We start from the raw sequence: 14451 nt of genomic DNA on the forward strand, positions 1-14451 counted from the left end.
TCAGTATGTCATCCACATAAAGCAACTATAAAACAAGAACACTACCAAGGTTTTTAATATATAAGCATGCATCAAAGGTGCTCCTAACAAAGCCTACCTTCTGCATACAAGAGTTAAATTTGATGTTCCACTGTCTAGGAGACTGCTTCAAACCATATAAAGCCTTTTTCAACAGGTAAACATGATTGGGAAACTTAGGGTCAACAAAACCTTCAGGTTGTTTCATATAAATAGGTTTATCAAGTTCACCATGAAGGAAAGCAGTTTTAACATCCATCTGTTTCATTTCCCAATTAAAGTGAACACACAAGTCTGACTGTGGTAAATTTAACCACTGAGGCAAAAATCTCAGTGTAGTCTACCCTAGAGGTGCCCACGGTTCAGGAACCGGCGGTTACGGTTTGGAACCGCCGGTTCCGGTTTTGGAAATTGTTGAACCGGAACCGAACCGCGAGGGTGTTTCGCGGTTACGGTTCCGGTTCCAAAACCGCCGGTTTCGGTTTCAGTTCCGAACCGGCGGTTTTCCGACGGTTTTTTTTTACGGTTTTTCACTGTTCCAAACCGCCGATTTTTTGTGGTTCCGGCTTGATTTCACGGTTTTCCGGCGGTTTTTCGTGGTTCCTGTTTGAAACCGCCCGGAACCGGTGGTTCCGGCACGGTTTCGGTTCGAAAAATTTTGAACCTGAACCGAACCACGGTTCAAAAATCGATGGTTTCGGTTCGGATAAAATTTCACGGGTTCGGTTCGGAACCTTAACCGACGGTTACGGTTTCGGTTTTAACCGCCGGTTCGATAAACCTTGGGCAGGTCTAGTCTACCCCCTCTTGCTGAGTAAACCCTTTTGCCACTAACCTGGCCTTGTACCTAATACCATCTATTTCATTTTTAAGCTTATAAAGTCATCTGCAATCAACCACAGTGGCACCAACAGGTAAAGGCACAAGAATCCAAGTATGGTTTATCAACAAGGAATGCATTTCATCTTTCATAGCCTTAAGCCACAAGTTCCAGGCTTTAGACTTCTGAGCCTGCTTATAGGTCTGAGGGTTCATCCCCATCAGATTCAAAAACATTGAAAGCAAGAGCAAGCAAGTTTACCAAACCAGTGTACCTAACAGGGGGGTTATGAGGCCTTCTTACCCTATCCCTAGATAACACATAATCATGCAAGTTTGGCTCATCAACTATAGCACTATCTTGGACAACAGTTGAATCAGGGGGTGCATCAATATGATCTACATCTACTGGGTCCTCAGCATGGTCACCATCAGGTCCAGGAGTTGGATCAGTGATCCAAACCTGCTCCACCTCACTTGAGGCACCAGTAGGAATCTCCACCTCACTTTGAATGTGGGTAGGAGACTCACTGGCTAGAGCAGACTCCCCAGAGGGTCTAAGGCAAGGGAATTCAGTTTCATTAAAGACAACATCCCTGCTAATTATAACCCCGAACCCTGGTTCATCCCTCAACCATACCCTATACCCTTTAACACCATCAGGGTATCCCAGAAAAACACCTTTCCTAGACCTAGGATCAAGTTTATCAACCTTCTGATGAGTAAAGGCAGAGCAACCAAAGACTCTTAGATGAGAAAAACCAATTCTTTTACCAGAAAATACAGACTCAGGACATTTTCCTTTCAAAGGTACAGAGGGTGATCTATTCACCAAGTAGCAAGCAGTAAGAAGAGCTTCTCCTTAAAACTTTTTAGAAAGACCACTTTTAGAAAGAAGGCACCTGAATTTTTCAAGCAGGGTCCTATTCATCCTCTCAGCTACTCCATTTTGCTGAGGGGTATAAGGAACAGTTTTGTGCCTCTTAATACCATAAGAGACACACAGACTATCCATCTGGGCATTGCAGAACTCCAACCCATTGTCAGTTCTGATAGCCTTGATGGATTTTCCAGTTTGGTTTTCAATCAAGAATTTCCAATTTTTAAAAGTGTCAAAAACATCAGACTTTTGCTTTAAAAGAAAACACCAGACCTTTCTAGAAAAGTCATCTATCACAGATAAAAAAATAGACAGACCCTGAATGGGTAGTCACAGAAGCTGGTCCCCACACATCCATGTGTAGATACTCAAGAACTCCTTTACTGATACATTCAGTAACAGGAGAGGGAAAAGACACTCTATGCTGCTTACCTAACACACAAGTATCACAGAAAGGAAGATCACTTTGAAAATCTTTTGAGGAGAGAAGCTGATCCTTTTTCAAAATCTTCAAACCCTTATCACTCATGTGTCCAAGCCTATTGTGCCATAATAAAGTCTTAGAATCATTTACCACATTTGCAGAACTGTTATTATCACATAGGGACTTAGAAGAACACACATACAAGTTATACTTTTTGAAAGCTTTGAAAACGCATAAAGACCCCTTAAAGATTTTCATAACCCCCTGCCCCATTTTCCCTCAAAACCATCTTTTTCAAGAGAAGTACATGAAAGCAGGTTATAGCATAGATCAGGAACATACTTTACATTTTCCAATTTCAAAGTAAAACCATTTTCGAATTTCAAACACACAGTCCCAACCCCAAGAATTTGACACTTTTTATCATTTGCCATTGAGACAAATGAGTCAGAAACAGGTTTGAAATCAGAATACAAACTTTTGAAAGGAGAAATATGAAAGGTACATCCAGAATCAATCAACCAGTCAGTTTGGGCAAAAGAGCAAGCAGAGGCATGATTCACAGAGAACATATCATGATTCATAAAACAAACTCCTTCAGAATCATCATTCTTAGCAAGATTGGCAAGAGCATCCCCATTTTCATTATAAGACTTTGCCTTTTTAGGCTTTGTACATTCTCTCTTATAATGACCAAGTTCACCACAGTTAAAGCACTTCCTGTTGTTCTTATTGGGATTCCTACTCTTAGACCTAGACTTTCCTCTGTTTGACTTTTTTCCATTATCATTTTGCTTTCCATTGTTATCACCCTTGAATCTAGATCTACCTCTAACATTCATGGCTTTATTTTGACTGGTTTTGACCTCATTATTCTCCCTAAGTTCAAGTTCTTTAGACTTAAGAGAACTAATGATCAACTCAATGGGAGCAGAATCCCTCCCATACTTAATAGCAGCCTTCACATCACTGTATGAGTCAGGGATAGCATTCATTAAAGCTATGCTAGTATATTCATCAATGGTTTTATCACCAGCACGTTTAATGTCTTGAACAAGCTTTTGAAACCTGTCCACATTGTCATCAATGTCCTTAGTAAGATCAAGCTTAAATTTGAAGAGTTTTTCCAACAAATACATCCTACTAGACATGGAAGTTTCAACATACAAGGTTTCAAGAGTTTTCCACAATTCAGAAGCAGAATCAATAGTTCCAACCTTCCTTATGACAGAGTCACTCAGGTTGAGGATAATAGTTGAAAACTTTTCCTCTGATTCAGTTTCTGGAATAGTATTTTCAACAGCTTTGAAAACTTTTTGATGTATTAAAATGCACTTAGTCATTTGCTTCGAAATGCTAAAATCATTTTTACCATTGAAGGGAGTAATCCCAACAACTGGAGCAGCCATTTTGAAAACAAAAGGGTTTTTCGCAACACACACAGAAAAAGGAAAAGAAACACACAAGGCACAGCACACAACCCTGCACAGGCAAACTTTTTTGATGAGCTAAAAGCCACAGAGACACAGAGGACTCACCAATAAAACAAGTAATGCAGGGATTTGCTAATCTAGGACTCCACAGAAGAGCAAGTAATCAGTCAAGATCACACACAAGCATGCACACATAGGTGGTTAGCACAGAATGTGTTCAAGAATGTACCCAGCTCAATCACAGAGATCCTCCCTATCTGTCACGAGCACCCTGGCTAGAGGATTTCCCAGTTCACAAGCACTCACTGAATAAGGGCGCAGGGGGTCACTCTAGGCAGTTTGGAATAGCACTTGGTGGATAGGTAATTTTCTCTTTACAAGCAGTACAAGGAAAAAACCAGAACGCACAATTTGCTAACTCTTAAAACACACCAAAGCACACCACAGCGGAAGAAGAAAGAAAACAATAAAGCACCTTGGAAAGCAGTAAGTCCTAGAAGACCAATACAAGAAAACAAGAGCAGATAGCCTAAAGCCGCGGCAAGCGACTACTACCAGCAACAACTGCCCACACCTAAAACTAGAAAGCAGTAAGAGTTTAAGGGTTTAGCCAATTTACCAGAGCGAATATCCTTCGTTAAGGAATACTCGTCTTACCTCAGGGCCTATACCGGAGGCCGAGCTTTACTCTGAAGAGCCCACCTCCTTAATTTGCGACCCGGCGCGCCCAAGTGATCCCCCCGTGGCTCTGATACCACTGTAGGGATCAGACCACTCGGGATTCGCTAATTACCGGGACCTCTTTATTGCAATTGATCTGAGATGGCTAATCTCAGAGATACAAGCCAAGATACAAGGTATACAATCGAACTATACAATCTACGGAAGCTACAAGATACAAAAGAACCCTAGCACTAATCTGAAGCACTGCTCAGTTCAGATTCCACCGCTATATCTTTTTATCTTGACCTGCACACTAAGTAGAACAATCAGTATAGTAAGAACTCGGATCTGACACAAGAATAATATGAAAATACAAGTAATAAACCGAGGGACTTTGGCTCAGGTTGCACACGCAACTTCACAAGGGCCAGAGACCTCCACCGTCTGCACCACGAGTCACAAAGGAGCACCGTGAGACTGAACAACCCCAAAACCCAAGGGATTAACCGATTACTACTTCACAGATGCGATTCACCACAGAAATCACAAGGTCTCGTCTCAATCACCAAGAACACTACCAAAACATCACCAACTGCCTCCTACACACCAAGATCTTCTCAAAACTTCACCGAATGCAAAAGATCAGAACTCAACCGTTCAATCACCAACAGATCCACCACATCAACACAACGTTGAAAGGATCTCACTCTTCCTCACACAACAAGAGAAGGAATAATTGGAGAAGATGACCGGAGAAGAATGAGAGAGAGAGAGAGCAATCGCTAGAGAGAAGCCAGAGATGAGATTGAGAGAGTATCAGAATGAATCGGCAAAGGGTGAGAGGTAGAGTTTAAACACTCACAACAAATACACCCTAGATCCAACGGCCAGCATTCACAATCCGGGTGACAATGCTACGTGGCAGCCATCGGTTAATCCCAGGTAAGTTACGGGCCACAACACATTGGGCCACAAATAATAGAATCTGGGCTTCGAATTAATTAAGCCCACAATTAATTCCTCCAGCTCAATCCACAATTGGTCCATATATCACAAAGGAAAGGTATATTAAATTTTAAGTTTTTAATTTTTTTTCAATTGTCTCATCTATCGTCTTTACTCTTCCGATAATATTCAAATTGACGTGTTTCATTATAAGTAAGTATATATATTTTTTTCTTTTATTTAATTTTTACTTATTTTAAGGAAACGATGATGATTTGAACATCATCAACGTCATTTTATATATAAAATCGATAATTGAAAAAAATTAAAAAATTACATCCTAGACGAGCTACGATGTGGTGCACATTCATTAGTCATGTGCAAATTTGGGCACGCTCCATCTACCGACTGTAAATTTTCTTGTCATTTAATTTATGAATATTTTATTCAACTATATAATTTTTGAATTTTAGTTATGTTTCTGAATTATAAGTTATTTATTTTAATTTTATAGATATCACAGTATAAATAAATTATTAATAATATTTAATTTTGACCTATGCATGTCAGCATGCGAGTGTTTCAGCATTCAGGCCAAACATATTAAATTGAGGTGCTGTATGACTGATATAGGGTCCAAAATTTTCAGATCTTTCTCTTTTTTTTAATTAATTAGTTAATCCTCATTTTTTATAATTCGAAAAAGTAACTAATTTCACCAAAGACATCTATATAATTAATACCACCTAATTATAACTCCAAATTAAATTGTTATGCGATAAAAAAAAAATATGTAATGTACCCACCCTATAGACTGAATAGGAATTTATCTCGTTTTCTGATTTTGTATATGTTCAAATCTATACATATATAAAAGGGGAGTTTTGACAATATTTACAATAATGCCATTTTAAATTAAAAATTTAATTTAATTAGAACTAAATCTATTAATGAATTTGTACATTTAAACGCCGTCAGTTTTCATATACATATTTAGTCAAGTAACATTACAGTACATTTAATGAGATTAAAAGAATAATTTTTTTCCATGCACTAAATTTTTAATCACATTTAGTAATCGAATGCGTAAAATTTGGTGTACGAACTTAAACTAAATGACATTTCTCCATTGTGGATAAGTAATGCTTGTGTGCCTCCATAGATTTGAAACATATGAATCTGTCCTATTCGTCTCAGTCCATGTTAAATATATGGAATAAGGCAAACTGAGATGAAATTGGCGGTTGATAGTTGAGCTTAACCACTTATCTTCATTGACTCAGGCTTATCCTAACTCCAGCTCGATATCTATATACAAACATTGTTGCAGGGTGATAATGACACTAATGGGCACATCGGTAACATGTGCGGTTTCACGAGGCCTGGTGTAGTTTTATTGTCATGGATCGATGATACGTCAGACCCCCAATACGACCGATCCATGGAAGCTCTTTCTGTTCTTACCAGCGAAACTGATGCCAAAGCTAGAAAATTCGAAATTATCAAACTTTCGCTAATGGACTACAACAGGTTGAATTTTTTGTCTGTCATTCCTTTGATAGTGTTTTGGGTTGGAATTCCTGCCCTGTACCTCTTTGTTTATGTGCAACATAACCATTTTTTGCCCCCAATTCTCTAGCAATGATGGGATTATGAGCTTTACTACCTGCTTGACTGACTTAAGCTTATCTCAACACGGGTTAACTCGAATGTGTAGCTAACAGTAGACTATGTTCATGTTTACTTATATAATTTTTGCTTCATGTTTGAGACCAGATTGTGAGAATCGAAGGCGCTCGTGATACATTGCATCACCCAACAGCAACCAGCTTCTCCATAAATCTAAAGCTTCAAAAGCAGCAAATGTTTTCTTTGCTCAAAGTTAACTGTCATATTCTCTTTCCTGTTTTTCTCTATCAACGATGAATCTATGCAAACTTTTAACAGAAACACATCATAATTTGCACTCGCATGGAACATGGTGTAGACCCACCATTTCTTGCACTGCTTGATTTATAAAATATTTTATGATAATGCAAATCAACTTGAAAGATCGATGTGGCCTCTTAGGGCATGCTAATGGGTAGGACTTAGGAGAATGGGGTGCCGCACCGGTGTGCAGTGTGGTATGCCTCGTTGCTAGAGGTGGGGATGGAGATGGCGCTAGGTGGTGCGGGACACGTGCTGCGAGATAATTTTATTATTCATACAAAATGTTTCATCATTATTTAATATATTCATAAAAGTTTGAAGTTTGCATTAGTATTTTATTTTAATACGTTCAGTCTAATGAATTTAGATAATGTCAACCTTTTGCTAACATGAGGTACAAAATATGTTAACAAGTTGATAAAAAAAGTTTGATATAGACCTATTATCACACCATAAATGATTTCCAGTGTGGAAATATATCCTAAATTTGGAAAAGCACAAAAACAAAATGAAAGAGCCAACTCCGTATTAAGTAAATTCTGCATAGAAATTGCCACATTTTACTGTTTAGATGATAGTCTACTACTCCGCGCAATATATTCCTCAGATTAAGCGGCAATATTTGAAAGATTCATTCTGACTTACCAGTTGGCAGTTACCACCATAGCCATTGAAGTTCCAATCAATCCCTGCAACCTTGCAGGGATATGAATTAACTAATTAATCCCTTAATATTTTAGAACAAAGTTTTGTTTTGTTCAACTATAGCAACTTGGTAAACTGGATTTATATATCAATCAAATCAAGTTGGTAATCACGAGTTTTACACCTAATAGCTCTCAATCAAACGGAATTGTAGCAGCACTCTGAAATTGCAATGAAGATTTGTGAGTCATGTGCTGCCTCTGCATGAAAACACTCCTTGTGTTTGTTTTTAGTTTTCTCTCTTTCGTGTTCAAGAGAAATAATCTTCATATAATAAGATTTACACTAATGATCTTCTACAAGACAGTAGAAAGTAGGACCAAATCGTTTATCACGGGTGATCAATTCGGTCCAAAGCCGAGTTACTATTACTGAGGATGTCCGTGCACCGAGAGCGTGAAATTGTGGCACGACGTCTCGTCGAAGATTATTTCTTAGACTAGCCACGGAGTGGCATGGGCGGAATCATGCGGATGAGAGGTGGGGCTAAAGCCCTTAATAAAATTATTTTTTTTAACTTTTTTTTTTTTATAAATTTTTGAATTTATCTATGTTTAATTTTAGTTATGGTGTAAAAGCCCTATCAAAATTTCTAAAAAATCCAAAATTATACTTTGAGATAAAATTTAAAAATTGTGTTTGCCACTTAGAAGTGGTGCACATTCGTTATTCATGTGCTAATCGGGCACGCACCATCAATAGATGAGAAATTTTTGAAATTTAATTATGTCAATTTTGAATTGTAAGTCATTTATTGTGAGTTTTAAAATCAAAATAAATATTTACAAAATAAATGATGAATTAAAAAGATAAATGATTGATTATGAACCATAGGTCTCACTTAAAGATAAATATTATGCATTGTGGGTGTTTTAAGCCACACCTATAAAATTGATGGATTGTATGAATACTATAGGTTTAGTCCAAATTTATAGTTTAGATTATGATTGTAGACTGTATCCCAGTGAATTGTAAGATTAAAATTTTAAATTTAATATTGAACTAACATGTCTGAATTATAAAATTTTAATTCAAATATAAATACTATCATAAAATCTATGGTGAATTATATTTTTTAGATATCATTTTATAATCCTGGAATCAATTTGTATCTTATTATGTGGGCTTAATTTTGCAAAATCAATACTTCATTCCTTTTACAAGAGAAAAATATGGAATCAACTGAAAACAGAGGTGTGTCAAAATAAGTTTTAAATAGAAAAACAGAGAATCTTATTGTTCTAAGTTACATTCTCCTCAAGGTTTCTCTCAAGAAATGCACAACTCAATCAGCCTCGTCACAGATATCACAAACACAAGAAGCTCTCTCTACCAGTCTAGCTCTTTTATTTTCAGTAAATTTCCTTCTACTCATCATATTCAATATACAACAAAGAGAAAGACTTTGGATTCATCCCAATCGATTCGATCAGAGCTCACGGGGATCTGAAACCTTCACCAGCATAGCGAACATTGCCAAGCTCCTCCTCAATGCGAAGAAGCTGCAATCAAGTTCAGAACAAATACAATCATTCAAAACAAGTTTGCTCGTCATAGAGAGAATGCATAAAGGAGTGTTGTCGTCGTCTTTTACCTGATTATATTTGGCCAAGCGCTCGCTTCTGCAGGGAGCTCCAGTCTTTATCTGTGCAGTGAGAAGATAATTTTGTTAGGTGAGTGCTTGTAAAAAGAGATCGGTAAATATGAGATATAGAGCTGCTAAACACCTGTCCGCTAGCCAAGCCCACGGATAAATCAGCGATGAAGTTGTCTTCAGTCTCACCACTACGGTGACTAACCATCACCCCCCATCCAGCAGCCTTCGAGTCGAGTGCTGCTTGAATTGATTCAGTAACAGTACCAATTTGGTTCACCTGCGATATTTGCAGCGCATCTTTTAGTGTTTAAAGATGTGCTTTAGCTACATGACTAAATCTCACGGATTGACTATACGATCACCCATATACCAAACGATTGTTGCCTCAATAGAATAACTATGTATCGGAACCAAGGAAGGACGCCATGAGACTGATCACTGATGCAAAAATTTAATGGGTCAAAGCACATACCTTCAAAAGTAAAGCATTGCAGGCCTTCTTCTGTATAGCTTCTGCTATCCTTTTTGGATTTGTAACTAACAAATCATCACCCACAAGTTGAATATCAACTGCAGATTGCAAGGATGACCACGAACTCCAATCATCTTGGTCAAATGGATCTTCAATTGATACAATTGGGAAATCCCTCACAAACTCTTGGTATAATTGACCAAGTTTTTGTGCTGTCAGCACATGAGCGCCATCATTGGGTTGCTTTTTGAAATTGAGATCGTACTTCCCCTCTTTAGTCAAGAACTCTGAAGCAGCAACATCCATCCCTATTTTGATCTGGACAAAGAATTCCAACAAAATGTTGAGAAACAACACAACCCCAGCATGAAGAACAGGAGAAGCAATGATTATACCTTTCCTGTATACCCCGCCTTTTCAATTGCATCCATGAGCAGTACCAATCCCTCTCGGTTGTCCTGAACATTTGGAGCAAATCCACCTTCATCTCCGACATTGCATGCATCTTGTCCATATTTAGTCTTGATAATGCCCTTCAGAATATGATAAACTGCTCAAACCAAAGCAAGTACGTCATCTTCTCATCCAAATGTCATGATAGGCACAAAAGTCAGACAAAGTGAAGCATCATGTTCTTAGTTTTTAGCATGCTTTTTAACAAATTCATAGTAGAAATTAAGAAATCAGAGGCACGTGGTTAGGTAAACTACCCAATGATGTCTAGTAATCTAATAGGTAACCAACTAATCCTAAGGATGAGTCTGGAATGAAAACAGTCCAAGATTTAAAATAATTTCCTCACATGACTCCATGGAGCTTTGCCTTTCACCTTGGACATTTATTATAAGCCTACTCTAAGTCCTGACTCCTGGATCATTTACCGTGAAGAAACGTGTCAAACAAGCATTTTTTTCCCTTCCCTTTCCCCACCTTTGTTGTGTTTTGGTAGTATGGAGGTCATTAAAATATTCGAAACAAATATCCAATTCCTTTATTCATAAAAACGTGTATATCTTTCAATATGAGTACTCTGATGACTGACAGTAATTAGAGAGATTGTTGTCCAAGAGAAGAAACTTTACTAACCTTCACTGCCCATCCGAAAAGCCTCAGAAAATGAGCTTGCTCCTACTGGCAATATCATGAATTCTTGCATGGCCAGGTTGTTGCCAGCATGGCTGCCTCCATTGATGACATTGAACGCTGGAACTGGCATAACAAGTTCTTTCGTGTTTGAGATCTCTTGTATGTGATTGTACAATGGCACGCCCTTTGCTCCAGCTCCAGCACGACATACACTAAGAGAAACTCCTAAAATAGCATTAGCCCCAAGTTTTGATTTGTTTGGAGTCCCATCAATCTCCAGCATAACCCCGTCAACATCACTCTGATTCCTTTAATGAGAAAAATATGTAAAGGGTTATAAGATAGCAATTCACAACCAGAAATCAAGAGTGAATATTTCAGTGGAGTACTGAAAATTATTGATAACTTCTTTGCAGCAATACACACAAAAGATCATATATATTTAACTTCTTTGGATCTCATCCTAATCTCTGACAAATCTAAAAATGCCACTAGCAACTATCCTTGGTTTATTCAAAATCATGAGTATTGATATCAAATGACCAGGTTGTACCACCTTCACCCACCACTAGACTAATCCCTCATTTACATTGACAAGATGAATAGGGTTGCAAATGAGTCAAGCTTCTAGAATCTCGATTAGAAGTAAACATCGCGGCTCGATTGGATGCTCAATTTTATGACCCTGTTCAAGATTGAGCTCGAGCTCATTTGTTTATCAAGTAATCCATTTACATCTAATTGTATATGTACTTTGCAAGCTCAAGCTCTGTGACTGATAGAGTCGTTGACGAAATCATAAAAGTTTGAACCAAGCTTGATCGAGCTCAAGCCTGCTACTATTCAGCTCTGTAAGTGCATATGGAATTACTCATCAGTTAATTATAAACAGACAAAAAGTAATTCTTGGACATGTGAAATCATCGATTAAAACTAGAAATGTCGCTGTCAATTAAAAAAAGTTGAAATTTTTGTTTGAAATCATCACATCAAACAAAAACTCGTGTAGTCAAAACACAAATTAGAAGAATAGTTATGAACTACAGCAAAAACTGAATCGAAAAGAGGCAATTTCTTTTCATGATATACCTAACATCAATGCCGACGAGCTTAGGCCCCAAAAAGTCATTAATATTCGTCACAGCATTGAGGACTCCTTTCCCCCCATAGACGGCCTTGTCGCCGTCTCTGAGCTCGAGGGCCTCGTAGATCCCGGTGGAGGCGCCGCTGGGGACGGCGGAGCGGTAGAGCGCGTCGTCATCGGTGATCAGATCGACCTCGACGGTGGGATTGCCCCTGCTGTCGACGATCTGGCGCGCCTTGACATGCTTGACCTTGCTGGAGGCCTTGGCGGCGACGGGAGGTGAAGGGGCGGCGGCGACGGAGCTGCGGACGGAGAAGGGGCGGGATTTGACCTTGTGCGAGGAGGGGAGTGAGAAGAGGGGGGTTTGGGGTGTGGGCTTGGTGGAGAAGATGGGCTTGGAGAGGTTAGTAGGAGTGAATGCCATTGTTGAGTAGAGAGGAATTGGAATTGGGATTGGGGATTGGGAATATAAAGGGGGCGGAGGGTTTTGGGGGTTTTTATGGGAAAGTCCGTCAAAGGTGGCGATGAGGTAGAGAGTGAGCAAAGTTGGCTATCGATGGTTGTTGGAATGTAGTAGGAGAGAGAGAGGGTAGGTGGGTTTGATTTGTTAACAAGTTGGGTAATACATGGGCCGCCATTTACCTACCTTTTGACGTTATATTACTTGCAAAATGCTAATTTGTTGACTCAATTCCCGGATCGTTATGATAACAATTGATGTGGAGTATATAAATTAAATAAGTTCTTTCTCTTAATATACTAGTCTTTTGGGATGAGTTCTCCTGTTTGGTCAGCTCTTTAATTGAGAGCCTAAATGGCTCGGAGTGGTGGCGGGGCAACGAACTCGCCGTGACCAACGAGTACGTTTGGGGCTGACTCGGAGTGGTGACTCACGGAGTGGTGGCCGGGCAAAGAATCCACCGTGACCAACGAGAACTCGGAATAGTAGCCTGACGAAGGACCAGCCGTGACCAACGAGGGCAAAGAACCAGGATTACAATAACTCATAATAACTCTTATTTATGGTTCGAGATGGTGGGAAGGCATAACTAGTTGTTGTGCACGGGTGGATTCCCGTCGGGCAGCGACGTAGCTATGGTTCGATTGGTGTGGCTAGTTATTGTTCGCGGTGGATTCTCGTCGGGCAGTGACGTAGCTGTGATTTGATCGGTGTTTTGGAGGGTGAGATCGCGATGAAAGCACCAATCTGATAAGATAAAGCTCCTATTAGGTTGATCGGCGATCGATAAATATCTGTCGCGGGCGAGTGCCTGACTCGTCCGTCGAGCAACACAGTTTTCTCACATTGGAGAAGAGAATGAACGATAATATTGAGCACCAATTTGATAGGATAAACCTCCTATCGGGTTGATCGGCGTCTGTAGACCAGCGATCGATAAATGTCTGTCGCGGACGAGTGCTCGACTCGCCCGTCGAGCATGAAAGTTTTCTCACTTTGGAGAAGAGAATGAACGATAAAATAATATTGATATTTTTGATTTCTCAAATGTTTACAATAACTCATATTTATAATGCTAATAACTAACTTAGTGAACTAGAAAACAAAGATATGGAAAAGATACGCAAATTCCTAATTTAACTAACTAAATAATGTTCGTATCATAATTACACACAAAAAGCATTCAAATTTTAAGGGCAATAGCTGGGATATCCTAACTTCCGCTTCCGTCCAGAAATGTGGATTGACTATGACTATATGATCGTTATCTTTATTTTTGCTCTTCCTTTTGTTCATATGGTTCCTAGTTTAGTTTTGATAGCTTGGAGTTTCCCAAATTGTGGGATCTTCAGTTTGTTTTCTCATGTTCTGGTTTTGGATACTAGTCACTTTTGGGCTAGGATCATGTTTTGGAACGTTATATTTTGATTTTATTCACCGGTTGGGGGTCGGCCTAACCCCCCGCCCACTATGGGTGCTTTTGATTAAAAAAAATTAAGGGCAATAGGGCATTGACGTGTGTGGTTCGGTCCCGGAAGGGATGAGATGGGGAATTAGGGGACGCGTTACAATAATCCCTGTCTCCCTACATCGTGTTGCTTGGTTGAGAGACGTAGAGGGTGTTGCTCCACGCACCCACCCCTTATCCGAAGTTAGACTCTAGCTATCTATCTTTATTGAGCTTTTGAAAAATTGTGTTTAATAGCAATGCAAGAAAATAAGTCCTTGTAATTATGTTAAAAGAAGATTTTAATCAAAGACAAGAATCAAGGAATGATGGAAAATCAAATTAAAGGATATTTACAAGAATTAGAATTTATTTTCTACTATGTATTTACTTACTGGCCTATAAAAGGACGTGTATGACAACCGATAGAAAATTACTAATATGATGTAGTCTAGGGTTATCGAAACGGGTAGCGGATATCCGGTA

The 14451-nt window shown here is 39.0% G+C and overlaps 1 protein-coding gene across 1 annotated transcript; it reads right to left on the bottom strand.

The window, feature by feature from the left end:
* Positions 1-9016: 9016 nt before the first annotated feature.
* On the bottom strand, positions 9017-12610 carry ENO1 (enolase 1). Its single transcript, XM_048118430.2, has 7 exons — positions 12064-12610; positions 10975-11282; positions 10284-10438; positions 9889-10206; positions 9547-9693; positions 9414-9464; positions 9017-9321 (listed from the first exon to the last, which is right to left on the bottom strand). The coding sequence occupies exons 1-7, from the start codon at positions 12480-12482 to the stop codon at positions 9256-9258; spliced, it is 1464 nt and encodes a 487-aa protein (XP_047974387.1). The 5' UTR covers positions 12483-12610; the 3' UTR covers positions 9017-9255.
* Between the last annotated feature and the right edge of the window lie 1841 nt (positions 12611-14451).

Source organism: Salvia hispanica, chromosome 3 (assembly GCF_029641045.1).
Source record: "Salvia hispanica isolate PSC_SH4W2 chromosome 3, Shi_PSC_v1, whole genome shotgun sequence".
NCBI classification, from domain to species: domain Eukaryota; kingdom Viridiplantae; phylum Streptophyta; class Magnoliopsida; order Lamiales; family Lamiaceae; genus Salvia; species Salvia hispanica.

Coding starts and splice junctions, on each gene's coding strand:
- ENO1 (XM_048118430.2), bottom strand. CDS start 12,482: ATGGCATTCACTCCTACTAACCTCTCCAAGCCCATCTTCTCCACCAAG. Junction 11,283..12,063: donor CTCGTCGGCATTGATGTTAG/GTATATCATGAA, acceptor TTCTCATTAAAG/GAATCAGAGTGATGTTGACG. Junction 10,207..10,283: donor AGGCGGGGTATACAGGAAAG/GTATAATCATTG, acceptor TTCTTTGTCCAG/ATCAAAATAGGGATGGATGT.